General features: G+C 40.8%; 1 protein-coding gene across 1 annotated transcript in view; it reads left to right on the top strand.

Annotated features, from left to right (window-relative positions):
- The first annotated feature begins 373 nt into the window (after positions 1-373).
- The window catches only part of nup133 (nucleoporin 133), a 29,181-nt gene continuing 1,718 nt past the window's right edge, over positions 374-27,836 (top strand). Inside the window, exons 1-24 of the mRNA XM_036557758.1 lie at positions 374-584; positions 3,893-4,011; positions 4,154-4,257; positions 5,419-5,523; positions 6,213-6,341; positions 7,009-7,179; positions 7,494-7,649; positions 8,278-8,348; positions 10,788-10,935; positions 12,300-12,450; positions 13,809-13,966; positions 14,108-14,199; positions 15,847-16,007; positions 17,787-17,881; positions 18,996-19,220; positions 20,201-20,323; positions 21,405-21,504; positions 22,410-22,661; positions 23,090-23,223; positions 24,413-24,571; positions 24,762-24,897; positions 25,423-25,541; positions 26,011-26,091; positions 27,612-27,685. Of these exons, the coding sequence (XP_036413651.1) occupies positions 460-584; positions 3,893-4,011; positions 4,154-4,257; positions 5,419-5,523; positions 6,213-6,341; positions 7,009-7,179; positions 7,494-7,649; positions 8,278-8,348; positions 10,788-10,935; positions 12,300-12,450; positions 13,809-13,966; positions 14,108-14,199; positions 15,847-16,007; positions 17,787-17,881; positions 18,996-19,220; positions 20,201-20,323; positions 21,405-21,504; positions 22,410-22,661; positions 23,090-23,223; positions 24,413-24,571; positions 24,762-24,897; positions 25,423-25,541; positions 26,011-26,091; positions 27,612-27,685 (3,188 nt within the window). The 5' untranslated portion in view covers positions 374-459. The remainder of the gene's footprint in view (positions 585-3,892; positions 4,012-4,153; positions 4,258-5,418; positions 5,524-6,212; positions 6,342-7,008; positions 7,180-7,493; positions 7,650-8,277; positions 8,349-10,787; positions 10,936-12,299; positions 12,451-13,808; positions 13,967-14,107; positions 14,200-15,846; positions 16,008-17,786; positions 17,882-18,995; positions 19,221-20,200; positions 20,324-21,404; positions 21,505-22,409; positions 22,662-23,089; positions 23,224-24,412; positions 24,572-24,761; positions 24,898-25,422; positions 25,542-26,010; positions 26,092-27,611; positions 27,686-27,836) is intronic.

Below are 27,836 nucleotides of genomic sequence, written 5' to 3'. Positions count from 1 at the left end.
GAGTCAACACTAAACTACTTTATTTATCTGAAATATACATATTATATACATGTGCTTACATTTAGATTAGCTGCTTGATTCTTTCAGCTGTAAGCTGTGTTTATTTGTACTTTTATACTCCAGTACCTGATTGTATCTGGACTTGTCTCAAATCGCAATAATGTTATATATTTTATTTGCACAGTGAAAAGAACGTCCTTCCTCAACGTCAGACCGCCCTCAATAACAGCTAGATTTAAAACATACATTTTTAAAGTTACAAATCCACAAGTCTCTCTATCTCACAGTATCAGGGAAAAACGGTCTTACATATTAAAACTACATTTCCCATGATGCGTTTTGCTCAGACGCTTATGAGTGACGGACATGATCTGCGCCTAGCGCCGCGCGGTAAAATAAACGCTGGGTGGGCTCCGCGCTTCGTCGGAGGGTTTCGGTGTTTAAAACAGGTCTCTGAAAATGTTCAGCAGCCCCCGAGGAACCCCCGGCTCGGGCCGGCGGCCGGGACCGAGAACCGGCGGCAGGAAGAGTCTGAGCGGAACGAGCCTGCTGTTTTCACCCAGGAGGGGTTCACACACAGCGGGGTAAACCAACCTTACACACCGGTACCGCACGGTTAACTAACCCTACACACCGGTACCGCGCGATTAACTAACCTTACACACCGGTACCGGGCGATTAACTAACCTTACACACCGGTACCGCACGGTTAACTAACCCTACACACCGGTACCGCGCGATTAACTAACCTTACACACCGGTACCGGGCGATTAACCAACCTTACACACCGGTACCGCGCGATTAACTAACCCTACACACCGGTACCGCACGGTTAACTAACCCTACACACCGGTACCGCACGGTTAACTAACCCTACACACCGGTACCGCGCGATTAACCAACCCTACACACCGGTACCGCGCGATTAACCAACCCTACACACCGTTACCGCGCGATTAACCAACCTTACACACCGGTACCGGGCGATTAACCAACCTTACACACCGGTACCGCGCGATTAACTAACGTTACACACCGGTACTGCACGGTTAACTAACCTTACACACCGGTACCGCGCGATTAACCAACCCTACACACCGGTACCGCGCGATTAACCAACCCTACACACCGGTACCGTACGATTAACTAACCTTACACACCGGTACCGCGCGATTAACTAACCCTACACACCGGTACCGCGCGATTAACCAACCCTACACACCGGTACCGCGCGGTTAACTAACCCTACACACCGGTACCGCGCGATTAACTAACCCTACACACCGGTACCGCGCGATTAACCAACCCTACACACCGGTACCGCACGATTAACTAACGTTACACACCGTTACCGCGCGATTAACTAACGTTACACACCGTTACCGCGCGATTAACCAACCTACACACCGTACCGCGCGATTAACTAACGTTACACACCGTTACCGTACGATTAACTAACGTTACACACCGTTACCGTACGATTAACTAACGTTACACACCGTTACCGTATGATTAACCAACTCTACGCACGATTAACTAACGTTACACACCGGTACCGCACGATTAACCAACTCTACGCACGATTAACTAACGTTACACACCGGTACCGTACGATTAACCAACTCTACGCACGATTAACTAACCCTACACACCGGTACCGCGCGATTAACTAACCCTACACACCGTTACCGCGCGATTAACTAACGTTACACACCGCTACCGCGCGATTAACTAACCCTACACACCGTTACCGCGCGATTAACTAACGTTACACACCGCTACCGCGCGATTAACTAACCCTACACACCGTTACCGCGCGATTAACTAACGTTACACACCGTCACCGCGCGATTAACTAACGTTACACACCGTCACCGCGCGATTAACTAACGTTACACACCGTTACCGCGCGATTAACTAACGTTACACACCGCTACCGCGCGATTAACTAACGTTACACACCGTCACCGCGCGATTAACTAACGTTACACACCGCTACCGCGCGATTAACTAACGTTACACACCGCTACCGCGCGATTAACTAACGTTACACACCGCTACCGCGCGATTAACTAACGTTACACACCGGTACCGCGCGATTAACTAACGTTACACACCGTCACCGCGCGATTAACTAACGTTACACACCGTCACCGCGCGATTAACTAACGTTACACACCGTCACCGCGCGATTAACTAACGTTACACACCGGTACCGCGCGATTAACCAACCCTACACACCGTTACCGCGCGATTAACCAACGTTACACACCGCTACCGCGCGATTAACCAACGTTACACACCGCTACCGCGCGATTAACTAACGTTACACACCGCTACCGCGCGATTAACTAACGTTACACACCGCTACCGCGCGATTAACTAACGTTACACACCGCTACCGCGCGATTAACTAACGTTACACACCGCTACCGCGCGATTAACTAACGTTACACACCGCTACCGCGCGATTAACCAACTCTACACACCGGTACCGCGCGATTAACCAACCCTACACACCGGTACCGCGCGATTAACCAACCCTACACACCGTTACCGCGCGATTAACCAACCCTACACACCGTTACCGCGCGATTAACCAACGTTACACACCGCTACCGCGCGATTAACCAACGTTACACACCGGTACCGCGCGATTAACTAACGTTACACACCGGTACCACGCGATTAACGTTACACACCGGTACCGCGCGATTAACTAACGTTACACACCGTCACCGCGCGATTAACTAACGTTACACACCGTCACCGCGCGATTAACTAACGTTACACACCGCTACCGCGCGATTAACTAACGTTACACACCGCTACCGCGCGATTAACCACACTGTAAACCCTTAAACTATAATATAAGCTACGAAAAAAACGATTGTGTAGTAGTTGTGATATATACAGTAGGATACAAAAGTATGAGACCACGTTGGAAATTAATTTGATTTATGACGAGTAAACTTAAGAAGAAATGTTGAAGATTCTCCCTATTTCTAGGTCACCGTTCACATTTAGGCGAATTTGGACATTGGCCCTGTTAAGACCTCAGCACAAAAAGGTCTCTTGAGTCTTATTCATTCAAATGAAGCTCTTGTTCAGACGACTGATTTACTCATCGCAGGCTTTTGTGAAAACTACTGTATCATGATGTACAGTAATGATACACTAAACAATACAGTACTGTTTTTTTTGGTCATATTTCGTATCATGTGATACAGTAACAATACGCAAAATTATAATGATTCATTTCTTTACTTGGTCATTTCCATGGTAGGCAATAAGCAATAACATAGTCTCAGTTGCTGATACTTCAAATGGCATGATGCAATTACAGTGCGATTCAGCAGTATTTACAATGATGCAGTACACTCTCCATCCAAAACAGAGTCTTAGGCAGTCGTAAAAAATGATTAAAGCTGTTTATCTTGGCAGTGAGTGTGTTTCTGCTGGTAAAAACACTAAATAATATTTGACTTCATACGAGTAAATATGAATACTGTAAAACGTAACAACATCGTTTTGATAATGTGACCGCTGCTTCTAGGGGTGGGCGGGCGCTATGACAAAAACATCACCTCACGATACTTACAGACATTTTCATGGTATTTGATATGTATTACCATATTTTGACACACAGACAAAGTGCAGTAGTAGTGCCACATTTAAAAATGGCTAATAAATCTAATTAAACAGGATTAATTATGTTTAATATTATAGCAAACCTTGCAGTTGTTCAGTGTTCTTTAAGTACTGACGACACCCATGATAAGCTCAGAGAAGCATGTTGTTTATCCTGAAGAAATTTATCATAATAAAATACTGTGATGTTGCCCACCTCCAGCGGCTACTGATTGATTTGTGTGTTGAAATGTGCTGCAGCAGGGGGACTCCCACCCGAGTTCAGAACTATGCTACGGTGGACTCTGTTCATTTCGACGTGCAGACGTTTGGGTCGTCTCTGCCGGTTAAAGTGATGGAAGCCCTTACAACGGCAGAAGGTATGGAGGAATGATGGAACATTTCCAGTAGGACTGTTCAGTCTTCAGTTCGGCTTCTGTTCAGGTTAATGAGTAGTAAATGTGGCTGGTGGTGACGTGGTGCTGTGTGGTAATGGTTTGTATGTTTGGTATCGCTCTGCAGCTGATGATCAGATCTCTGTGAAGGTGGAGGAATCTGGCTGGGCCTGGATGGTGTGTGGAGAGAGGCTGATCATCTGGAAGATCTGTCAGACTCCAGTTGCGAAGGTGAGACGAACTAAGATGAAGAGGGTGAAATGAAGAAGCGCAGTGGTGTGAAGTGCAGCACTGCGCCTCTACTGCTTCCTACATTTTCCCCTCCATTTTGTATTTTATATTTCACTCAGAAAAATTTGTAAGGATTTTATGTACTAAAAACCCCCTTTAAAATTAGCCAGGCTTGTTTTGGTTACTCTTTTCCGGAAATCTTGTAAACATCTAAATTAAGTATTGAATTAAGCAGTAGAAGTAGTAGTAGATAATCACAGCCGAGATCTTATTCATCATTATGTTGAATATGGCCAAAAGTATGTGGACATCTGACCATCGCACCTAAATGAGCTCGATGGACATCCCTTTTTAAAACCATGTTCAGTAATATGAAGTTGCTCCCCCATTGTGGCCATAACAGCCTTCTGTCTTCAGGGAAGGCTTTCCACAAGGTTTTGGAGCGTGTCTGTGGGAATTCTTAAATGCTCTTCGGCACTCTGCAGCCCTGCACTGTGAGTTTATGTGGGATACCACTTTGTAGCTGAACTGTTGTTGATCCAAGATGCTTCCAGTTCAGACTGCACTTACTGTTGACAGGCAGATCTAGCAGTGCCTACATTTTACAAACTGACTTGTGGCAAAGGTGGAATCCTATGACCGTGTCATGCTTAAAGTCAATGAGCTCTTCAGTGCAACTCATTGTACTGCCAGTGTTTGTCTATGGAGATTGCAGAGCTATGTGCTTGATTTTATACACCTTTTAGCAAAGGCTGTGGTGGAAACACCTGAACTCAATAATTAGGAGGGATGTCCAAATATTTTGATCTTATAGTGTAGCTGAATGTTCTTTTGCTGTTATACAACAGGTTTGGATAGTTATAATAACTGAATATAATAACTGAATTTAACATTTTTAATATTAACAGTTTCTCATGCCAAAAAAGTAGTTCCAACGTTAGTGGCATGTTGCATACTACTCACAGCTGGCACTCAGTAGAATGATACAGGTATAGTGAGAAAATGTGCTGTTATCAGGCATCACACAGATAGGAAATTGTTTAACCAATCACATTGTGTGGTTGGAACAAAGTGTTGAATATTAATTTTATAACTATCTGTTAAATCCATTTGAATTTCATATTTTCTGCATTTTTTTTCTCTCTCCATCCACCATTGTAGCTGTCTGTGTGTAAGGAGCTCCAGTTGGCCCCCAGTGAGTACGCGTACAGTGCTGACCTCATCTCCATCAGCTCCTCTGCCCCACTGGAGTCAGCCTCTGTACAGGTACCACCGACTCTACATGAACCCTGCAACTTCCTTGGTGCTGACATACAGTTGAATGCAAAGATTTGGGCAGCCCTGACCAAATTACATATGCTATTGTTTAAAAACAGAAAAGTAAACATGACCTATGCAGCAAATTAAAAAAAACAATTTTCTGCAAAATGTTAATACGGACTTTATATTTGATGAACTTAAATGACATAAAAAATAAAGTGGTAACTGTGGCATGTGCTAAAAGTTTGAACACCATCCCAGGTGCAAAGTGTTAAGCTTTAATTGACTCATTAGGAGTTTCCAGAGTGTAATGAATTCTCTTTTCAAACCTTGTGCTAACAGTTAACAAGCATGGGCTCCTCTGAACAACTGACTGAGGAAAATTAGGCCAAATATATGAAAGTGCATCTGGCAGTTTCCACTGTGCAAAATGTCATTAAGAAACGGCAGTTAAGGGGAACTATGGAAGTCAAGGCAAGATCTCAAAGACCAAGAAAAGCCAGCCTAAGATCTGCACTCTTCCATTGATTATGAATACGTAAAGGCCATTGTTGTTGATTTAAATGTGTTAAAGTTAAATGGTTTTGGTTCTTAGATTTTCAGGATTTTATGTAAAAATTGTTTTGTTTATTCTTAATCCATCTTTATCTGTGTCCGAATCTCGTATTTGTTTGTTTTTTTCATGACTGCTGCAGTCGGTGTACGTGTTGGCAGTGTCTCCAGAAGGTTTGGCCCGGTTCTGGCCAAGTCTTGCCCATGAGGGGTCGTACACGGAGACGCCCACTGACCTGGGAGGACTGTGTAACTACGTCACTGCGGTCAGGGTGAGGAATGTGCCTGACAGAGGGGCTGAAGAAAGCACTGTCTAAATGAATGAATCTACAATATATATGTATTTTTAAGTTATTTGTCAGCATTTGCAAATAGAAAAGGCGTAGAGCGCGAGAGCACTGAAATCATACAAGATACACCGCCATGATGTTTTCACTTGCAAAAACAACAGAAGCAGATACCTTACTGAAGTTTTCGGCAGCTGTTTTCAGAATCAGAATCAGAATCAAGCTTTATTGGCCAGGTATGCTTATGCATACAAGGAATTTGGTTTTGGTCACAGGAGAATAAAATAAATATAAAATATAACAAAATAAAATAAAAACATGCATTCCTACCATCACTCACTCAAACACACACACACACAGTCATACCTGTAAACCTTACAGTGTGCAAAGTAGATTTTGTGGGTCTAAAGTTAAAGTGCTGAGTGCAGCAGCAGTTTTGATATATAGCCCCTCACAAACATTATTAATGGACTTCAGGGAGCAAAATAAAATGCTGGAATAATGTAGTATATGGATCCTTTAAATTTCAGACAAATATTGAGTCTTTTCTCCTTTTTCTCACCGTTCTTTCTGTTATTTATTTATTTATTTATTTATTTGTGTATTTACTTACTTATTTAAGACTCCCCTTCCTTTTTCTCTCTTGTCTCAGGGTGGGAGCTTTGTAGTCTCCTCATACCGTGGGCAGCTGTTGCGTGTGTGCCCGGATGGTTCTGGAAAGCTCCTCCAGAGGCCGCTGCAGCAGGGGCAGGGAATGCTGTCTGGAATCGGTCGCCGCGTCTCCAGCCTGTTTGGCATCCGTGGACCTCCAGCCGACACAACAGTAAGCTCCATTTGTTTTGTATCAACTGTCATCATAGTTTAAAATAGTAGCTGTTAGTTTGTCCGATTGCTGTTTGGGGTGTCGGGAAGCAGAGAGATCAATTCAACCTTTCAAAAGATCCACAAATCCCAAAGGAGTGGCTGAACTTTTTCCGCTTCAAACTTTACATATATATAAAATCAGTCTTAATGTCCTGTGTAATTCTTAGGGATAAAGGCTTAATTTTTTGCACATTCCTGTTATCTTGGTTCTTATGCACTTTTCTTTTCACCGTATTTTCTCTCTCTCTCTCTCTCTCTCTCTCTCTCTCTCAGGTGCACAGTGTGTTGTGGGTTAGGGACTCAGGTTGTCTCTACACTCTCAGTACCTGCGGGCTGAGCAAGTGGGAGGTCGGGGACAGTGCGGAGGTTCAGGTCCTGAGCTGGAATGCCTGTCCGAGTCTCGCCGACAGCGTCGCAGACGCCATCTGGGTGAGACATGCTACCCAAAAACAATATTTTATGTATATAAATAAACTATTACAAGCAATCCTTCTAACTATACTGAAATTCTAAAAGGTCTACAGTCTTTAAAGCATGGAATCACTTGTCATTCATAGTTTTTTACGCAGTTACATTTTGGTATTACAACACAGTAAAAGTAATTATGCAGTGAAGGATTAAATATTATAAAATAAACTCCAAGAGGTCTTTTAAGTTGTTTTATTCAGATGTTTCAAATGCTTGTTTCATAAATTCAACGTTGTTAAAGTGTTACTATCGAGTGGATTAACATGTTAATATTGTCATTTTTACATGAATTATTATGTCAGTCTATCAGTATATACCTGTAAATTCTGTCTTGAGATTTGATCACCACTTTTAAAGTGCAGAGCATACAGCTGCACATTTTATACATTCATCTGTTAACAGGTTGGTTTTGTATTATTAAAAACATTGATTACAAATATTTAAATGATTTAAACCTTCTGAGAAAAATACATCGACATGCAAATCACCTAAAACTTACATAATCATATCAGAGTTACGCCACAGAACTAAAGACTACGTGAAGACTACTAAAACTGGATTATTGTTTTTTTGTTATTATTTGTTCCAGGGCTCGGAGAGTAACTACGCTGAGATGAAGGAGGGGGTGAACGTGTCCTATCTGGACATGCAGCTCAGCCAGTGAGTAGCTCTGTGCTCATTTAATGAAACAGTTCAGCCCAAAATGCTTACATGACTATCAGAGAATAAAAGGCAGCAAAAACATTGAGCATGAAGCTGGCAATTAATGAAAGCTACTTAATCTGGTGAATAACACTGAGTAGCCAATTTATTGAAAACACCTACCATACAGGTGCACTTTGTAGGCTTCTAGTTACTGACAGTAACAGCCGTTTCTGGCCGATTAGTCATACCCTACACTGCCAGGTCGGTTTCACTGCTGAGCTGAGAATGATCCACCACACACACACAATATCTGGTCAGCAGTGGTCCTGTGGTGGTCTCTTTCAGTCATGTTTGGGTTGGAGGGGGCTGATAAATTGTGCAGAAACAGATGGGCTGCTGTTCGTAACTGAAACACTATAAGGCAGAAGTGAGTGGTATACTGGTACATCCATTATACTGGTTGAAATTATATCATTACACCAGCAATAAACACAGATAACGCAACGTTCAAGCGGTGCCAAACATACTAACGTTATCCCGTTTAGCTGAGCGACAGGGATGTTTCAGTCCCATTTCAAATGAAAATGAAAAGGCAGCAGCCATTCAGTCACCTCCTGTCTGGTCTGCTTCATCTGAAGTAGTCCACTTTGCTTTCAAAGCAGCGGGAATAAAGGAATTTCTGATCTTTTGGGGTAAGTCTTTGCCTAACATGGACACCAGAGAGATGATGGCTGAGGGGCCGTCTGAGCTGCGTCCGGCCAGAAGCCATGGACCAGCTGGGTCTGAATGACTGACTATCATTTCTGAATTCCTGCAGTGTCTGATGATCGGAGATGCGAGTGAATGTGACACATATGAGACGAATGTCTTGAGAAATTTGAAGAAGCTGAAGTTGCCTTCTTGTTCAAATTTCCTGTTCCATCTTAAATAGTGCAGAAGTTACGCTCAGGTGCCAGAATTAACCTGCTGGTCCTTTTTTTGGTCTCTCTTTGTTCCTGTCTTTCTCTCTCATACTCTTAATCCCACTTTTCCTCTCTCTTTCTGTCTCACTCTTGCTTTTCTGTCTCTCTCAATTTCTTTGTCTCTTTCAATCTGTTTCTCCCTTTCTCTCTCTTTGTCTCTCTAATAAGAAACCAGCGTCAGCTTTGTAAAAACTGACACCACATTTAGCACCATTTTTGCGCTGCCTGTCTGGCCACGTTTACATGGAGCCTGATAATCCGTTAATAATCCAACTAATGGCTCAATCGGAATGGAATACATGCTTGTAAACACCTCCATCGGAATAGACAAGTTCAGATGAACCCATTCGGAATAAAATATCTATCCGATTGAAGGAGGTGAGTAATCCTGTAAATAATCCGTTAAACAGAAGAATAATATCCGTGTAAACGCCTGTATCTGATTACATTCCCTATCTGAAAGTTTAAGTCCGTTCTGATTATGCGCGTCACGTCATAGTGAAAGTTTATACCGTTCAACATGGCGGAGCAGAAACTGGTCTGCAGAGGAGACGAAGTTTATGCTCTGATCTTTAAAAGACGGCGGTGGGACGGACGTCCAGCTTATGTGTCTCAGAACACGACGTCTTCCTCTCGGCCTTCTTTAATAAGGACATGTGAAGGATGTTTTCCTGAGTCTGACATCATTTTAAAGCAGTTAAAAACACGAGCACTGCTCACTGCTGCTCATCTCACTCTGACTGGACTCACATGATGCTCGTTGTCGTGGTAACGTCTACACTAAGTGGTTCTCTATGCATGCGCATAATTTTGGATCGGATTGCTTGTAGTGTGGATGTAAATGGAGATTTTCATCAGATTGTTGAGCAGAGTGAGCAGATTAACACCCCAGTCTTAATAATAGTTATAATCGGAACGTATTCAATCTGATAGGCAAAAATCTTTGCTTGTGAACTGATTAGCGTAGATTTTATCTGTCTGTGTGTGTGTGTGTGTCTGTGTGTCTGTCTGTGTGTCTGTCTGTGTGTCTGTCCGTGTGTGTCTGTCCGTGTGTGTGTGTCTGTCCGTGTGTGTGTCTGTGTCTGTCTGTCCGTGTGTGTGTCTGTGTGTCTGTCTCTGTCTGTGTCTCTGTCTGTGTCTCTGTCTGTGTCTGTGTGTGTGTGTGTGTGTGTGTGTGTGTGTCTGTGTGTGTGTGTCTGTGTGTGTGTGTCTGTGTGTGTGTGTGTCTGTGTGTGTGTGTCTGTGTGTGTGTGTGTGTGTGTGTGTCTGTGTGTCTGTGTGTGTGTGTGTGTGTGTCTGTGTCTGTCTGTGTCTGTCTGTGTCTGTGTCTGTGTGTGTGTGTCTGTGTGTGTGTGTGTGTGTGTGTGTGTGTGTGTGTGTGATAAGTACTGGCTTTAACAGCCAGACGAGATTGCTGTTGTTTGTTGCGAGCCACAGTAGCTGCTCTGTAATTGTTGGTATGCTGATGTTTTGTGTTGTGTTTCTTGTCCAGTGCTGGTTTGGTGGTTCTAGCTGCAGCGTGGCATCCTGCTGATACGCCCTGTTTGGCCTATTTCTGCCTGGTGACACTGCCAGATTCTGCTGGACCTGCCTCAAGTGAGCTCTCTGTAGAGGTCACTAAATACAACCCCCCCTTTCAGGTAACAGAGACCTGCAGCTTTAATGTGTCTGTGTAGTCTTTAATATATCAGTGTGAACTGTTGCTGTAAATGAAGAGACTGATGGAGATGAAAGAGAGAGAGACGTTGGGTTCAGAACAGTGGCTTTGTTTATTTCCTCTCTATCTCTTTATATCTCGATTGCTCTTGTCTGTCTGTCTGTCTTTCTTTTTCTTTCTTGCTGTCTCACTCTCTTCACCCCCCCCTCTCTCTCTCTCTCTCTCTCTCTCTCTCTCTCTCTCTCTCTCTCTGTCTGTCTGTCTCTGTCTCTCTCTGTCTGTCTGTCTCTGTCTCTCTCTGTCTCTCTCTCATTACTTCTCTCACCTTATCTCTCTCTTGTTCTCTCACTCGTTTCTATTTCTCTTGCTGTTTTTCTCTTTGTTCCTTTCTTTCACTCTCATACTCTTTATCCTACTTTTCCTCTCTACGTCTCTTTCTCTTTATCTCTGTATTTCGATTGCTCTCATCTTTTTTATTTTTCTTTCTTTCTTTTTCTTTCTTACTGTCTCATTGTCTTCACCTTTTCTGTCTCTCTCATTACTTCTCTCACCTTATCTCTCTATCTTTCTTGTTCACTTTCTTCTCTCTTTCTCTCACTCTTTCTTCCCCCTTTTTTGTTCCTTTCTTTCTCTCTTGTACTCTTTATCACACCTCTCTCTTTCTGTGTCATTCTTGCTCCTCTGTCTCTTTTCTTTCTTTCTTTCTTTCTTTCTTTCTTTCTCGGTGTCTCACTCTTTCTTCACTTTTTCTCTCTCTTCCTTTGTCTCGGTCTCATTACTTCTCTCACCCTATGTCTTTCTTGTTCACTCTCTCCTTTCTCTTTCTCTCACTCTGTTTCTTTCTCTCTTTTTGTTCCTTTCTTTCTCTCATACTCTTTATCCCACTTTTCCTCTTTCTGTTTCACTCTTGCTCTTCTATCTTTCTCAATTTCTCTTCTTTTTCTTTCTTTCTTTCTTTCTTTCTTTCTCACTGTCTCATTACTTCTCTCACCTTAACTTTCTCTTTCTTGTTCACTCTCTCTTCTCTCTTTTTCTCGCTGTTTCTTTCTGTCTTTTTTGTTCCTGTCTTTCTCTCTCATACCCTTTATCCCCTTTTCCTCTTTCTGTCTCACTCTAACTCTTCTGTCCCTCTCAAATTTTTTTATTTCTCTTTCTTTGTCTCTACTTCATTTTCTCTTTTTCTCTCTTTTTGCCCCTCCTTTTGTTTCATGCTGCCTTTTTCTCACACTCTTCTCTTTTTTCCCTGTTTTGTCTGTCTTTCATTGTCCATTTCTTTTTTGCTCTCACTGTTCCTGTCTTTCTTTACTTCTCTCTCGTCTCTCTGTCTCTCCCTCCCTCTCATTTTAGAGTGAGGAGGAGCTTCATAAGACCCGGTTGGTGTTGCCGTTGGCGACCAGTCCTGCAGCGTATCTTTATAATGAAGAGCTGGTGTTTGCCTGCACCACTGGAACCGGACGCAGCGGACTTCCTGAAGAAAAACTGGCCTTCAGCTCTCCTGGTATGAAGACTGGAAGCTCATATGAACCCTGTTTAAAATATTAAATGTTTTAATTTTTTGAGATGTTTTTATAATGATGGTATTCAAATGTAATATTTCTCTCAGTATAATATTAATATTATACTCTTTGGTGTTGTATGTAAACATTAACTGTGTTTACATGCACTTAATAATACGGTAACTGCAGAAAATCAGATTGTGTCAGTAATCAGATCAACGCGTTTACATGCACTTGAGTAATCAGATTATGGGAAACTCCGGGTCTACATGAGTCAGACAGTAATCATATTTCTGCTTTGCAACCGGCCAATAAACTCGCAGAAAAAGTCGCTCCAAAAGTGTTTTGCTGCATCTCGCGGTAACGCTGCTCGCTTAATTCCAGTACTATTGTCTGTTTCACTCATGCGCAGACCGAGAAATCCGAAAGAAAATCAGATTTTGAATTTACATGCACTGAGAAGTCTGATTACTGAGCTAAAATCCAGATTTCTTAATCTGATTTCCAGACCTTACTCCAGTCTAAGAAATCAGAGTGCTGTTTACATGACCATTTGAATAATCAGATAACAGCAGAAATCTAATTATGATCGGATTACTGAATGGATGTAAACGCACTCATTGTTAAAGTTGAAAATTGTACCATTCACTCTCTGGTCCATGGGGTCCATAAACGGAAGCTGCAAAAACAGCCAGTTTTGAATTCATCGTGGTTGAGATGTTACCGCAGCACAATTCCATGTGACCACCCACTGACAGTGAAGTGGTACGGAGTGTTGTTTCTGCAGACACTCTGTAGAAAAGTTATTGTAGTAAATATTTGAGGAAAATGCATTAAACGATGTGCTGTTTCTGGCTGCCGGGAAGTAAATAGATCATTGTAGCCTTCCAAGGCAGCCACACATCCGAAAGGAGCAGATTTTTCCCCCACACTCACACTGAGGATTTCAGTCTGAGCTTAACAGATTGTTCCACTTTTCAGCCTGGACTGCTTTTTGTATGAGGCACAATACATGGCAATCAGTCAGAGCAGAGGTCATTTACATACCTCAGTCTTAAAGGCACAGTAGTAAAAACAGCCTGTTTAATTCTAAGGGATAAAGAAAGGTTTTTCGGTCATGTATAAATGAATTATGACTGGTACATTAAGCTGCAAGAACATAAATGAGCTCATGTACAAGAATGTAGAACACAACCCTTTTAAATGACATTAGTAGTCATACACATTTGGCCAGTTTGTTCTATGGTCAATAATATAACTGATGATTAGTTAATCACCATTTATTTGGTCTGGTTCTTGTGTATTTCTCTCAATTTTCCATGTTAAGTTGACTCTGAATATTGTTTTCTGTCCCTCATAGGCGACCGTATCCGTGGCGGTGGCGTGTGTGCCAACCTGCCCGTGTTTTTCTCCCAGAATAACGGCCTGGTGGCTGTGGTGGCCCGAGAGAGCGCCTCCATCCTGCCTGAGAACATGGAGGAGTCCCTCTGCACCTCAGTGGCTGGACCTGGACCGGAGGTACAGATTACCGTTAAACTGGAACTAGACCCTAAAAACTAGACTGCAGGAGGAGAGGATTAGGACTAAACTGAGATTAGTAGATCAGAGATTAAAGGTTAATGTGGTGTTGCTGAACGTGTTCCGTTTTGTGCTCTACAGGGGACTCCATTGGAGACACCACCCAAAATGGACACAGTGGCACAAGAAGACAAAACCAAACTGCTAAAACAAGCATTCCTGCAGTTCTGCAGGTGAGCAGCTTTTCCATTTTGCTACACATTCAGTTTACATTATAGTTATTTAGATATAATTAAATAAATAATTCCATACGTGATGTAATGATTAACATTTACCTTCAGTTTGTATTCAGTGTTGACTAGGGCTGCCAAAAATTAATATTTTGATATTTGGTGTTTTATGTGAATTAAATCACTGATATTCGAGGAATCGGCTTAATGGGAGTAAGTAATAAGCAGTAGCTAACAATAAGTGCAGTGGTTACATCCTGGCTTCTGTAGACCATTTAAGGTAGCATGGAAAATTAGAATAAAGCTAACTTCAGCTTTGTCCATTTACTCACCACGTCAGGATAAACAGCAGCTTGTTTTCTCTTCCTGTAGTCAAAGGGTTTTTTGTGCAGGTGTTGGTTATTTATTTATTTATTTGGATATACAAACAATAATGCTTGATCAAATAATTAAAAGGAAATTACAATCAGGTTTCTTCATGTTCATGAAATATTTTAGTATATTTAGTTACTGATTGAAGTGACAGTTCTCATTATGGCAACACAGCAAGATTTGAAGATAAATCTGTAACACTTTTTTTTTCCCCCCTCAACTTTTCTTTTCATAATCTGTGGACTGTTGTCAGACTAAGTATCTTAAATCTAATTATGAAAATATATGTTTTGTCTCATTACTGCAACACATTGACAGCCATTGAGGTTTTTCTGTTACTTGCATTGTGTAATATTTGTTGCTTCATATACAAAGAAGAGATCAGTTAAAAGTAATACGGACCATTTCTTTTATTGCTAATTAAAAGAAGTGGAAATATATCATTAATGCGAAACAGATGTGTGGACGCATTACATTAACGAGAATTGGGGTGAAAAATGAACTCCACAAACTTGTACAGCTCCAACCGATCTACTAAGGTACACGAATAATTTTTATATATGTGACGCTTATGACGTTCACATTTAAAGACAAGTTTTAAAGTGGTTTCATGAGAATGACCCCGTAACTGTTTGTTCTTCTCTTCAATTCACTTTAAAAGAACTGTTGTCCTCTTCAGGCTAAGCTCTTAACTCACTCAAGGATGGACATCACTTTGAAAATGAAAAAGAAAAATTAGCAACAGAAATATTACTTTTTTATCGTCGATATTCTCAGTAATGTTGAGTAATTGTTTGAGTCCTAATGTTAAAAAGACTGTCTGAATGTTTCAATGTCACTGTGTCTCACTGGCTGATCTAATGCTGCATCCCAAACGTGGATTACCTACTACACTAATGTGTGCACTTCTAAAGCTACTGCACTGTTTTTAAATACTTTTTATTGTGCTAGCGTGCAGTTTGGGATGCAGCAGACGTAATGCAGTGGGAAATCTCATCTGTTTAGATTTCAGCTTTCATTTGGTGTCAGTACAGCAACAGATCAAAAGAAATCAAGGCAGTACGCTCAAATATAACTGTTAATACGCTTTAAAAATGAATTTTAAACTGAGTTTTCCTTGAAAAAAATGCAATACCTGAATCGGTTATGTCTTTATTTCATAACAAACTGCTGGTTAAACCAAAATGGTGGCCATAAGATCAGAATGCTATGAATTACATTACAGTAACGCGTCACTTTGTACCGTTTTACCCCCAACACTGTCATTTCTTTCTGCAGACATGATCTGATTGGGGCCCAGAACATGACTGACGAGCTTTTCCCCACTGAGGGAGAAGCAGGGGCAGGGGAGCTGGACGCCGTGGTGACGCAGATCGACCTCGACCTGGTGGATGATTATCCTGCGTCTGACCCTCGCTGGGCCGAGTCTGTGCCTGATGGTGAGAGAGAGCTGCTCAGTAATCTCTAATAGAACTGATTATGTGGTTTCTGATACTGTGACACACTGATATTTATGGGTGGGTGAAAAAAACAGACACACTATAAAATTGCTTTGTTTTGGGTTTATTGATAGTTTATTATTTAATATTAATGTTTGTAACATCGGCCCAGTCTTGGACCAATAGGATAGCAAAATGCATTGCTTTCATAGCCCACAAGATGGCACTGTTCCTGTTTCTTTATGTTGAGATCATAATCTCTGTCACAGATAAGATTGGGGTTTGCAGTGTACATGGAATTCATGTAGGGCTGCACAAAGCATGAAGTGGGCATACGATGCAATGTTTGATAAAGCTCTTGGATATTGTGCTGATATAAGAAGCTCAATTATTTTTAGTGTTCCACTGACTGGATGTGCATCATCAAATACAATGTTTAAACAAATAGCTAAGAATACTAAATTATAAAAGCACCATCAACTATTGTGCAAAATAAAAATAATGAAATACTAATAACTGCTTACATGAAAACTGCACAGCAAACAACAGTCAGCATTTCGCTTCTGTTTGACCAAAACCTCAAATCTCCAAAATGGCAACTTTACAGCAGAAGGCAAAAACATACTTTACTTTTAATGTAAAGCAATGGAACCAGAGTTTTTTCTAAGTAATTTTGGGCCGTTTTTTTGGTCCATTCATTTTGAAATTTACATGCAACATAAAGGACAGTAGGTATTTTCAAATTATGTCAAAAACTGAAACGAAAAAAATGGAGACACAAGGTTTTGGTCTGACAGCAGCGATTTCCTAAACAGATTTTTCTATAAATGAAGATTTTCTATAAAAGAATAACAGCTGGCATACAGTGGAAAACACATTTCTATTGCTGTATTAAAAGTGGTGTGAAATGTAGTTGGATAAAGGGAGCAAAACAATATTAAGTAAGTTGTGGACTGATTTAAAAGAGAGGACGAGGGGGAAAAAGGGACGAAATGCAATTATTTAATTAATTATCAATGAATGGAAACAGCTGACTCAGAAGAAAGCAGAATGTCTTGTTAGCCCCGAGTCTGTTTTCAGTGCTGTATCTCAGTGGCTGCAGACTTTTAGACCCAGGGGTCCGTCTCACGAAGCAGGATCCTGGGCTTATTCAGCTCACTTTAGACCACTTTTTACATGACTGCATCTCCATGGCAACTGATGCTGCACACCATCCTGCTCCAGGGCATGTTAAGACGCAGATTTCGGATCAATCGGTGCTGAGCTTCTGACTAATCAGGGACTTACAGAGACGGACGTTTCTGGTGATGATCACATGAAGAGCATCACTCCTTTAGGAGAAGAAGCAAATCATACTACAGAGAATAAAGAATGTGAAGCCCTTATTACTCCAGTAAACGCTAACACAGTGCAACTGGTGACAGCGTTGCTTTTCTACTGTTACAAATGCTTTGCTTTATACATAGTTAAGTATATCTCTTCTTCTTGTAGTTAGGTATATTTCCTCCACTTCTTTTGACAAATATAAAAAAAAACCCAACTTATGTTTCACTTGATTAGCTGTTCGTCATAAGCATCACTTTTTCATGTGCACGTGCATGAGGATTAATCACAGCCTGAGTGTCTAAACCTGGTTAACAGAGAAGGCTGTTAACAGCCACTGTGAAATGAGTCAATGCTGTTTCGTTTTTTAGCGAAGACGTCACAAAATTCAGGTAGTTAAAGATGCTTTGTGAGACCGCGGTTTGTGGTAAGTGATGAATTGTGTTTATCCCTCAGAAAGCGCAGGATTCACTCTGACCTCTCTGATACTGCTGCACCAGCTGGAGGACAAAATGAAAGCTCACCACTGCTTCATGGACTTCCTGCTGCAGGTCAGTGTTGATACAGCTTTCACAGACAGCTCAGAATAATTATCCAGGTTCAGCTCGCCGTAACTATCACTGTCCAAATCTATCATTGGCCAAAACCAGTCCCTGATTTTTATTATGAACTACAGTAATTGCACTGAATTACTATATAGTGCACCAAAATGTCAGCCACTGAAGTATTTTGCCTAAAAAAGGGCAAGATTGTTGATTTTTGGCCATAGAGGACATTTTACAATAAAAATGAGAAATAGGGATTAATAACGCTGTTTGTTTTCCTTTGCCGATCAGTGCAGATGCGTTTAAATGGTTTGCGCAGATCAACATTGGGGGGGACTATTTTGTGGTTTCTGTGGGAGACGTTAGACAAAAGATTAGTCATTATTCATGTCAAGCATCAGTAGAGGGCACGACGCTTAATTGCTTCACTACAGGTACCATTTAATACGCAGAATACAGCAAAACAGAAGCAGAAAGGAAAATTCCTCCTGGCATGATAGCGACATCTGTAGACAGGTTTTAAAATATTCAAAAACAATGGAGTCAAAGCGCAGATTATAACAAAAAAATGATGGAATTCATTACATTGGATGAACAGCTGTTTTTGTCAGCTTGGTTTTGTTTTATTGAAATCAGACTCTCTCAATAATGAATGTGGTTGCTCTTTATTACCTTGTAGTTTTATGTTTAGTATGTTTATATAAAAGCATAAATAAAACAGCAAATTAAAAAAAAAAAAAAATCTCTGTTTTGTTAGTTTTAGCCAGGGATTTCCATTTTGGTGCATCACTAATTATAATTAGGTCTAATAATCCAAAATCAAAGTCAGTGCGGTTGAATCACCATCTTATGAAGCGTCGCACCACAATGTGACACCTGCATTTTTACTTACTTTACTTTCACTTAATAATTCATGATCTTAGACTGGCGCTCTTAAAGTCTTATAAATTTGCACTTTAAATGTTTCAGTGCATTGAAACTAGAAAAATATTAATGTCACTGGTAATAAACGAAAGGCAGTGGTGTTGATCCAGAACGTTGGCCCAGTGTGCACATAGAATTTAATGTCCTCCACCTTTCTTTCTTCATCCCCATCTTTTTCTCTTTCTCTGTCTCTCAGACTGGGCTTCTGGACCGCCTCTCTTCAGCCTCGGTGCGGTCGTCTTCCATGGCGACGCGGCTGTTGCTGTGTGAACATGCAGAGAAGTTGTCAGCAGCTGTGGTTTTGAAGAACCACCACGCCAAGCAGCCGGAGCTGGTGAACTCCGCCATCCTCACAGCGCTGAAGAAGAGCGGAAATGATGTACCGGTCAGCCTTACACCCGCTGACGTCTTCTTCAGAGAGGTACAGCACCAACATCATCACAAGTAGAAATGGCTTTTGTTACTGAGAAGTTACTGAGTAATGCATAGTAGTTGCTGAAGAATTTATACCAGTTAGTAACGTATTATTAGTTATTAAATGATTTATAGTAGTTACTGAATAATTTGTAGTAGTTATTAAATAATTTTTATTATGTAGTTACCGAATGATTTGTAGTAGTTACTGAATGATTTGTGGTAATTACTGAATGATTTGTGGTAGTTACTGAATCATTTGTGGTAGTTACTGAATGATTTGTAGCAGTTACTGAATGATTTGTAGTAGTTACTGAATGATTTGTGGTAGTTACTGAATGATTTGTAGCAGTTACTGAATGATTCGTGGTAGTTACTGAATGATTTGTAGCAGTTACTGAATGATTTGTAGTAGTTACTGAGTACTTCATAGTAGTTACCGATAATCGGTAGTGGTTACTGAATGATTCGTAGTAGTTACTGAATGATTCGTAGTAGTTACTGAATGATTTGTAGCAGTTACTGAATGATTTGTAGCAGTTACTGAATGATTCGTGGTAGTTACTGAATGATTCGTGGTAGTTACTGAATGATTTGTGGTAGTTACTGAATGATTTGTGGTAGTTACTAAATAATTTGAGGTAGTCAGTAAGTAGTTTATAGTAGTAGTATAGTAGTAATAATTCCTAGTACTTAACGAGTGGTAAGTTTTAAGATTATTAATTGAATAATGTGTATAGATTTCAAGAGCCATCGATATGTTATTTGTACTTTAAGAGGTGTTTATGAATAGGCTGGCATTCCTTAGGGCAAAAAAGACTCTATAACCCACTAAAAAAACAAATGCTCTAACAACGAATGAAAGGTAGGGGTCACTAATTATATCTTTTTTTTTCATTAATAGGATCTTAGTTTCTACCGTGCTTTTATTCTAATCTGATTTGTGTGTGTGTGTGTGTGTGTGTGTGTGTGTGTGTGTGTGTGTAGGTGTCTCAGATTTCCTCAATCTTCGAGTGTTTGCTGGATGAGGAGGAGAAATGTCTGAAGGAGAATCCTGTTGGCTCTGTAAAATGGGCTGAGGTCGTGCTAAACGTCAACACCATCATCAAGGTGAGGCACCGTCTCCTCTCTTCAGTTAACTCATCCATCACTCCCACCCAAAGTTCATGCACAGTACACTCTCAGGCCTCGTCCACACACATCCAGATATGTTCAAAAACAGTTTTAAAAAAATCTTCCTCCACGTCAGTCCAGTGTGGGGGGATAATACCCCATCAAATGTGATGTCATTTACCTCAAGAACAACATTGTGAGCATGTGCTCTGCACAAAATATAAAGTATGCCTCAAAGCTAAAACAGATTTTTTCCAACAACGTGATGGCAGTGTGTTACAAACACTGCAGACTTATGGGCCGTCAGACCTCCATGGCTCCATATTTCACACAGATTCAAAGTCTAATTTTGCTTGAAAATACTAAAGAAGACAGGACTGGAGGCCGAAATGCACAGAAAAAATGTTTTTCAAACATGTTCAGATACTGTGTGATGTATATTCATTGTGTCCCAGTCCACACATGCCTTTTGAATACTTAACCAAGTAAACAAACAAGAACAGTTAGAATATCAATATATTGGTAACACTTTTATTTGGAGTGGTCCTTTGTAGATGATTAATAAACTCTTAACAGATGATCAGTAACACATCAACAACATATCAGTGAAGCAGCAGTAATGCAGCATCTGGATACACTGAAGTAAATATCCTTTAGATGTTCTGTTGACACATTACTTACATTAAGTAGATGTATTGTTAATGTTACTTCCATTATGCAAAACCTAACCTTACCCACCTAATCCTAACCCAAACCTTAACCTCAACCTAAAACCTAATCCTAATCCTAACCCTAACCCTGGCCCTAATCCTAACCTTAACTTCAACCCAAAACCTGATCCTAACCCACGTATGTTTGACATGTGACTGAGAGTCTGTTGAGTGTTTGTTTCATCTAAAAGGGCCACTCAGAATAAAGCGTCACCATACACTGAAATAGCCACACCCTCTCTGACCCTAAAGAGATCCGACTCTGTCATGCTCTGAGCTTGTTGTTCAGCTTGGTGTCGACTTTGAGTGGACAGCTTCTTTAAACTGTAGAGTGGCCGGTGTGAGGGCATCCTCTTATTGTTTTCCAGGACATGCTGCAAGCAGCTGTGCAGTACAGAGAGACCAAAGCCTCCCTTTACAGAGCAGCAGAGAACGCTGCCCCGGAGCCAGAGTACATTCCATGGACAGGTACAGCAAACAGACACACAGGACTTTCTATTTAACGCTTTCTTTTACAGTTCTTTAAAGGGGAATTCCACAGATTTTTAAAAAAAGTCATTCATTGGTTTGGTGTGTAATGGTTCATTGCAGAAAAACATGCTGTCACGTACTGTCGGCTTAGGGGATTGCAGCCTACGACTGCTCCCAACGTCAGACCACTCTGAATGACTTTGCCTACATCTGAACCATTTAATTATGCTGAACTTTTGGTGGAATTCCCCAGTTTGTGGTACAGACTTCAAAGTACTAAGTAATTTATTTTGGGTAACATGAGGGGAGGTTCCAAGACAGTCCAACAAAATGACACTGAAATGCCCAACTGGTTCTAGATATTAAGTTTGTGGCATTGATATTCCAAGTGAAGTTCTAATAAAACTAACATCCAGAATGAAATTACAGTAGCATTAATAACCAAAATGAAGCTCTGATAAAATTAACATCCATAATAGCTTATGTTTAAAAAGTTGTGACCTGGAGACAAATAGCTTATCAATAATTATCTTCTTGATGCTCCCAAAACTTTTAATTATGTTTTTATCTTTTTTTAAGCTACTGTCACTTCATTTTTATTTACTTTGTTTTTCACTTTGTCTTTAGTTTTACTTTTGATGTTCCTTTTGCATTTATTTATGTAAAGCATGAACTGCCTTAGTGTATGAAATGTGCTATATAAATAAACCTGTCTTGCCTAATACATGCTAATAGTATTGTACTATGTTTTAATATATGTTGTAGGAGTTATTAAACCAAAATTATGATAATAAATGATTTCAAGCTGAAGATCAAAGATTGTGATTTTAGAAGTAAATGAATGAACAGTGAGAAGTCAGTTCTCTCATCTTCTTCTGTGTTCCTCCTCATTTCCGCTGTAGCCTCAGGTGGAGTCGGTGGGGTGCGTACAGTCATCGCGAGGCAGCATGAGGTCATTCTGCGGACGGTTTACCCTCACGCTGACTCTGGCCTCCGCAACTCCCTCAACGAACAGCTGGTGGCACTGTTGGACCTGCTGCTGGGCAGCTACGTAGCCCAGCTCACCTCACTGCGTCGCCCAGGGCAGCAGGATCGCTATGACGCTCTGGAGATGGAGTACACGCAGCGCCGCTCCGAGCTGCTCACTCCACTGCGTGAGTTACGCTGCTGTCATGGTCTAATAGGATTTTTGTACATAATCATATTTTAGTTTGTTTTTGCTTCAGTGTTTATATTATTATTAATGCGTGTTTTATATATTAAAGGGCTCATCTTAAATGTTTGTTGTATTTTAACGTACTGTTTTTGTTACTGTGCCTTTAAGACTGATATATGTAAATGAGCTCTGTGCTCATTGGCTGTATGGACAGCCACATCAAACTGCTTTATTAAAAAACACGTGTTTAGTTCACGATAATTGTTGTTTTAATGGTGTTAATTATTGTATTGTGGTTTATTGCTGAAACAGAGACTATTTCAGTATTATTAATTATAAAAGATTAACTGTTAGAAGTTCCTCACATGTAAGTGCAGGTTATTGCTGTTTGTAGTAATTGTTTCATTTTTGTTATTGTTATTTCAGTGGAGCTGGGTCAGTATCAGTGGGTGGCGGCTCTGGCTGAGAAGTTCTGTGATTTTGACATCCTGGTGCAGATGTGCGAACAGACGGACAATCAGAGTCGTCTGCAGCATTATATGACCAAATTCGCTGACCAGGTAACAGAAACATTGTCATGATCATGTCAAATGTAATACTTCAGATTGCTACACTGACTGTGATCACATGGTAGTCAGTACAGGGGGATCAGGCATTAGAGGGCTCGCGTGAGAGTCCAGAATAAGTGCTTTAAGCCTATTTAATTAACGTTCTCCATTCACCCACATTCACTGGTAACTCTCTCTGGCGCTCTCTAGCATTTTGCAGTCATGTTTTTGATGTAATGGAAGGACTAGGAAGTGTCCATCGGCTTTGAGTGACTCTGTATCTTAATTAAGTTTGTTTTTTTGAATAAATAATTAAACATTGTTTATCAACAACACTGCTGACTGTTTCGGGGGTGACCATTTTAGTGAATTTTAAGCAGAACTCAAAAACACCAGCCAGAAAATGAAGACAGCTTTGAACAGTTACACACATAAAACCATAATAGCTTTCATTAAAACACAAAGTTTACTTAATTGCAGAAAATATGTTTTGATACTGACATTTCTTAATGTTACACACTGATTGTCAGACTTTCGGAGTACAATAGAATCTGACTATTGGAATCTATCTGTTGTCTCGTAGTCATAGTTGGAAAGTTGTATCTCATAAAAAAAGAAATGAAACTTGAAAAGAAAAATGAAAAAAAGGTAAAATAATGAACATTGCAAGCAAATCACACCTATTTTAGTTAGTTTGCTTGTTTTTGTTTTTGTTTGTTGGGGGTAATTTGAGTATCAAATTTGGCTGAAATGCTGTACTTCTAACACAGTATGATGTAGTCGTATGGAAAAGTTAGAGCGCCCCTGGTCACATTTTGTTGGTTTTCTTAATGAAAATAAGTTAACACACCTCTACAGAGAACACAATTAAATATTACTTTTTCTGCTAGTTTTAGTGCGCAGTTTGTGTATATTTGCTAAGTTTAATATATTGGAAAAACAGAGTATAAATGTAAAATGTGCCAGAATGTCTGCACAGACCGCATTTTGTTTTTTTTTCCCCCAAATGTGTTAAATTCAGCAAATAAACAGTAGCTGTGCAGAAATGTGCTCTCTGTAGAGGATGTTTAACTTATTTTCTCTTAGAAAACCAGTTAAAACCAACATGATTTGACCAGGGCCTCCATTTGACTTCTGCACCTGACTCTACCTGTATCAGTGAATGAAGTGCATGTGAAGATTGTGGCCCTTTTTCCTGTAGAACTTTGCAGATTTTCTCTTCCGCTGGTACATGGAGAAAGGGAAGCGGGGGAAGTTGCTCTCTCAGCCAATCGCACAGCACCAGCAGCTGGCCAGCTTTCTGCAGGCCCATCAACACCTCAGCTGGCTTCATCACATCCAAATACAGGACTTTCAGAGTGTAAGATAAATAACGAGTACGTTTATGATGATGGGCTGTATTGTAGTTTAGGTTGTTTTTTGTCATCATTTTAGTGTTACACTAACGAGATCACTCTGCTTCACCCGTTATGAGCTACAGAAAGCTTTTCAGTTGAATCGTTCTTTCAGCGCTTCCCACTCTAAGCTTCTGTGATCTCCCACCCCTGCAGGCCCACAGAACCCTGTACAGCCAGGCCAACGCAGAGGCGCGATACTTCAGCAAGAAGAAAACACTGCTGGCCCTCAGCAAGCTCACAGCTCTGGCCTCTGACATGCCAGAACCGCTGCAGCACAAACAGCTCGACGGTGAGTCTCTCACTGCAGCTGCTCTCGCCCTTTGGGCCTGCTGACATTTCAAATACTCAAATGGGCAGTTTTGTGGGAGGCTTTTGGTGATCATGCCATTTTAACCATTAAACTGTAAGGCTCAGTATAGGTGCACACTCCAGTTCCTCACAAATTAGTTTCGTAGAGGTTGATCAATACTTTATAGTGGTTACCGAATAACATAGCAGATACTGAGTAATTAATAGTAATTATCACGTATTTTTTTCAATAGTTATTGAATAATCAATAGTAGATGCTGAATCATTTTTAGTAAATACTGATTATAGTAGTTGCTGACTTATTCATAGTAGACAGTGAATAATTTAGAGTTAATGCTGAATAAATTATAATAATTACTGAGTAATTCATTACAGATACTGCATTTATAGCAGATACTGAATAAATTGTAGTAGTTACTGAATAATTTATAGTAGATACTGAAAACTGCATAATTAAATCTTCTGATTAATCTTTGTTTTATTGTTTTTCTGTTTGTATGTTTAGATATTGTGGAGCAGGAACGTTTCCTCCTTCATCAGGAGACTCTACCCAAACAGCTGCTGGAGGAGAAACAACAGAATCCAGACACCATGCCTTTACTGAGCGCACACAACCTCATTAATGTAAGTGTGTGTTTGTGTGTGTGTGTGACATTGCTGTTGTCTGAACAAAACCTTGTATCTTCAAAATGGTGACTTTACAGGGAAAAACATACTTCACTCTTAATGTAAGTCAATGGAACCAGACTTTTTTTCCAAAGTGTAAAGGGCAACAGGCATTTTCAAATATATATATATATATATATATGTATATGTATATATATATATATATATATATATATATATGTATATGTGTATGTATATGTATGTATATGTATGTATGTATGTATGTATGTATGTATACACACAGAACAATAGTTCCAGGGGTCATCTAAAAACAGCACCTAGTGCACTGAATTTAACTCCCACTCAGTATATTTCTGCTTTTCCTCCCAATGTACACCCACATGCTCAAATCCACGCTTATCTCTCTCTCTCTCTCTCTCTCTCTCTCTCTCTCTCTGTCTCTGTCTGTCTGTCTGTCTGTCTGTAGTTGTATATATGTGAAGATAACCGTGGAGCCAATGAGTACGACTTCAAGAAAGCCCTCGACCTGCTGGAGTACATAGACGAGGTATTTCTACAAAACATCCCATATGCTGACCCAGCATTCTTCAGGAAACCCCTAAACGCTGGGTTAATGTGCTATATCTGTGTTCTAGAATGATCTCCCCATTCACGTTCTAGAGTTCTCCTTCATTCACACCATTATAGAATGATCTCCCCCCCATTCACACTGTTCTCCCCACATTAAAGTGCCCATATCATGGAAAAAAGGAATGATCCTTACCTTCACCTTCAGAAATACGACTTTAATGATGCTACACAAATATTATTAAAGTTTATACCACTGTTAGTTTCGGCCACGCAAGCTGGTTAGTTGAGAACCGTTCTAACCATGCTGTTATTTCGCCATATCACGTTTTTTTCCACAAATGCTGTATCACTCCACTGAGACACTGTTGCTAAGCAACGACTTTGACAGCTGTAGGAGACGCTCAAGACATTTGAACGTTTTTACTTCTTACTTTGCCACAAACAGAAAATGGACACTTTTAAGATCACATTTGACCGACAGCCGATTTGGTCAGACTCTGAAGATCAGACTACACGTTTGGCGAATGGTATTGGGTTCATTTCTGGCTGATTCCAGGTTGTTTAGGTGTTCTTCTGTCACAGCTGCCGACCTGAAAACCAAAGCACTTATGAGTTATATATATGTAATCTGCTATCCACCTACTCAGCCTACAACAGCTTATTCTCAGCCTGTTAATCAAAGACATGTTCATCTTCTCCCCCTGGCTCCCGAGTGGCGCAACCGTCTAAGCGTTGGCCCTATCATCAGGAGATCGCGAGTTCGATCCCTGGTGATGCTACAGCCATCCGTAGCCGGGAGTCCAAGAGAGCACAATTGGCCTCGCTCTCTCTGGGTGGGTAGGATGGCCCCTCCTTCTCCCCCCATCACTCAGCGCGATGCTAGTCTGCGCAGGCGTCTGTTAGCTGACGTAACAGATCTGGCGGTTGGCGCTTTCCTCCGAGCGCGTTCAGCTGTCCAATGACGTTGCGTGAGCGGCAGTTCGAAAAGATACGGTGGCTGGCTTCACAGGTCTCGGAGGAAGCCTGTGAGAGTCTTCACCCTTCTAGCATTGATAGTAGTGTGATTGGGGGAGTCCTAACTAGCGGGTGGAATTGGAGACGACTAAATTGGGGGGAAAATTAAAAAAAAAAAATTTCTCCCCCTCTAACACAGTTCTTGAATGTTGTCTTCCATTCCCATTGTCTAGAATGTTCTTCCCCTTTTAACACAGTTCTAAAATGCCCCCCAAAATTGTGTCCTCGAATGTGTTTCCCCTTAACACAGTTCTACAATGGTCTCCCCTTCATTAACAGGATTCTTTAGTGTTCTCCCCTCATTTATGATGCGCTGCAGTGTTTTCTCTCTCACTCTCACTGGTTCATTTGGTTCATCGGTTCTTTTGCTAATCATTCTGAAACAACTGCCCCCATTAAAATGCAGGTTTTGGTAGGATAATGTTTGGTCAGTGTACTCTGGCTGTTTCTAATCTATTGCTCATATGGTCTCTATGTCTACAGGAAGATGCTGTTGATATTGAGGCTCTGAAGCGTGAGATTTTCAGCAGAGCACTGAAGAAAGACTGGAAAGAGAAGTAAGAATGAACTATAGCACTATAGAACAATCTAATAAATAAATTAGAAGTTCTCTAGATGGTTTTAGTGATTGGTATAGTGTAGTGGGTAACACCTCTGCCTTCTACACTGTAGACTGGGCTTCAATCCCCTGCCTGGGCAGCACCCTAC

This window comes from Colossoma macropomum, unplaced genomic scaffold, assembly GCF_904425465.1.
Source record: "Colossoma macropomum unplaced genomic scaffold, Colossoma_macropomum, whole genome shotgun sequence".
NCBI lineage: Eukaryota > Metazoa > Chordata > Actinopteri > Characiformes > Serrasalmidae > Colossoma > Colossoma macropomum.
Note: the sequence above shows the minus strand (reverse complement) of the source record. Positions and strands in the feature narration are given on the sequence as shown.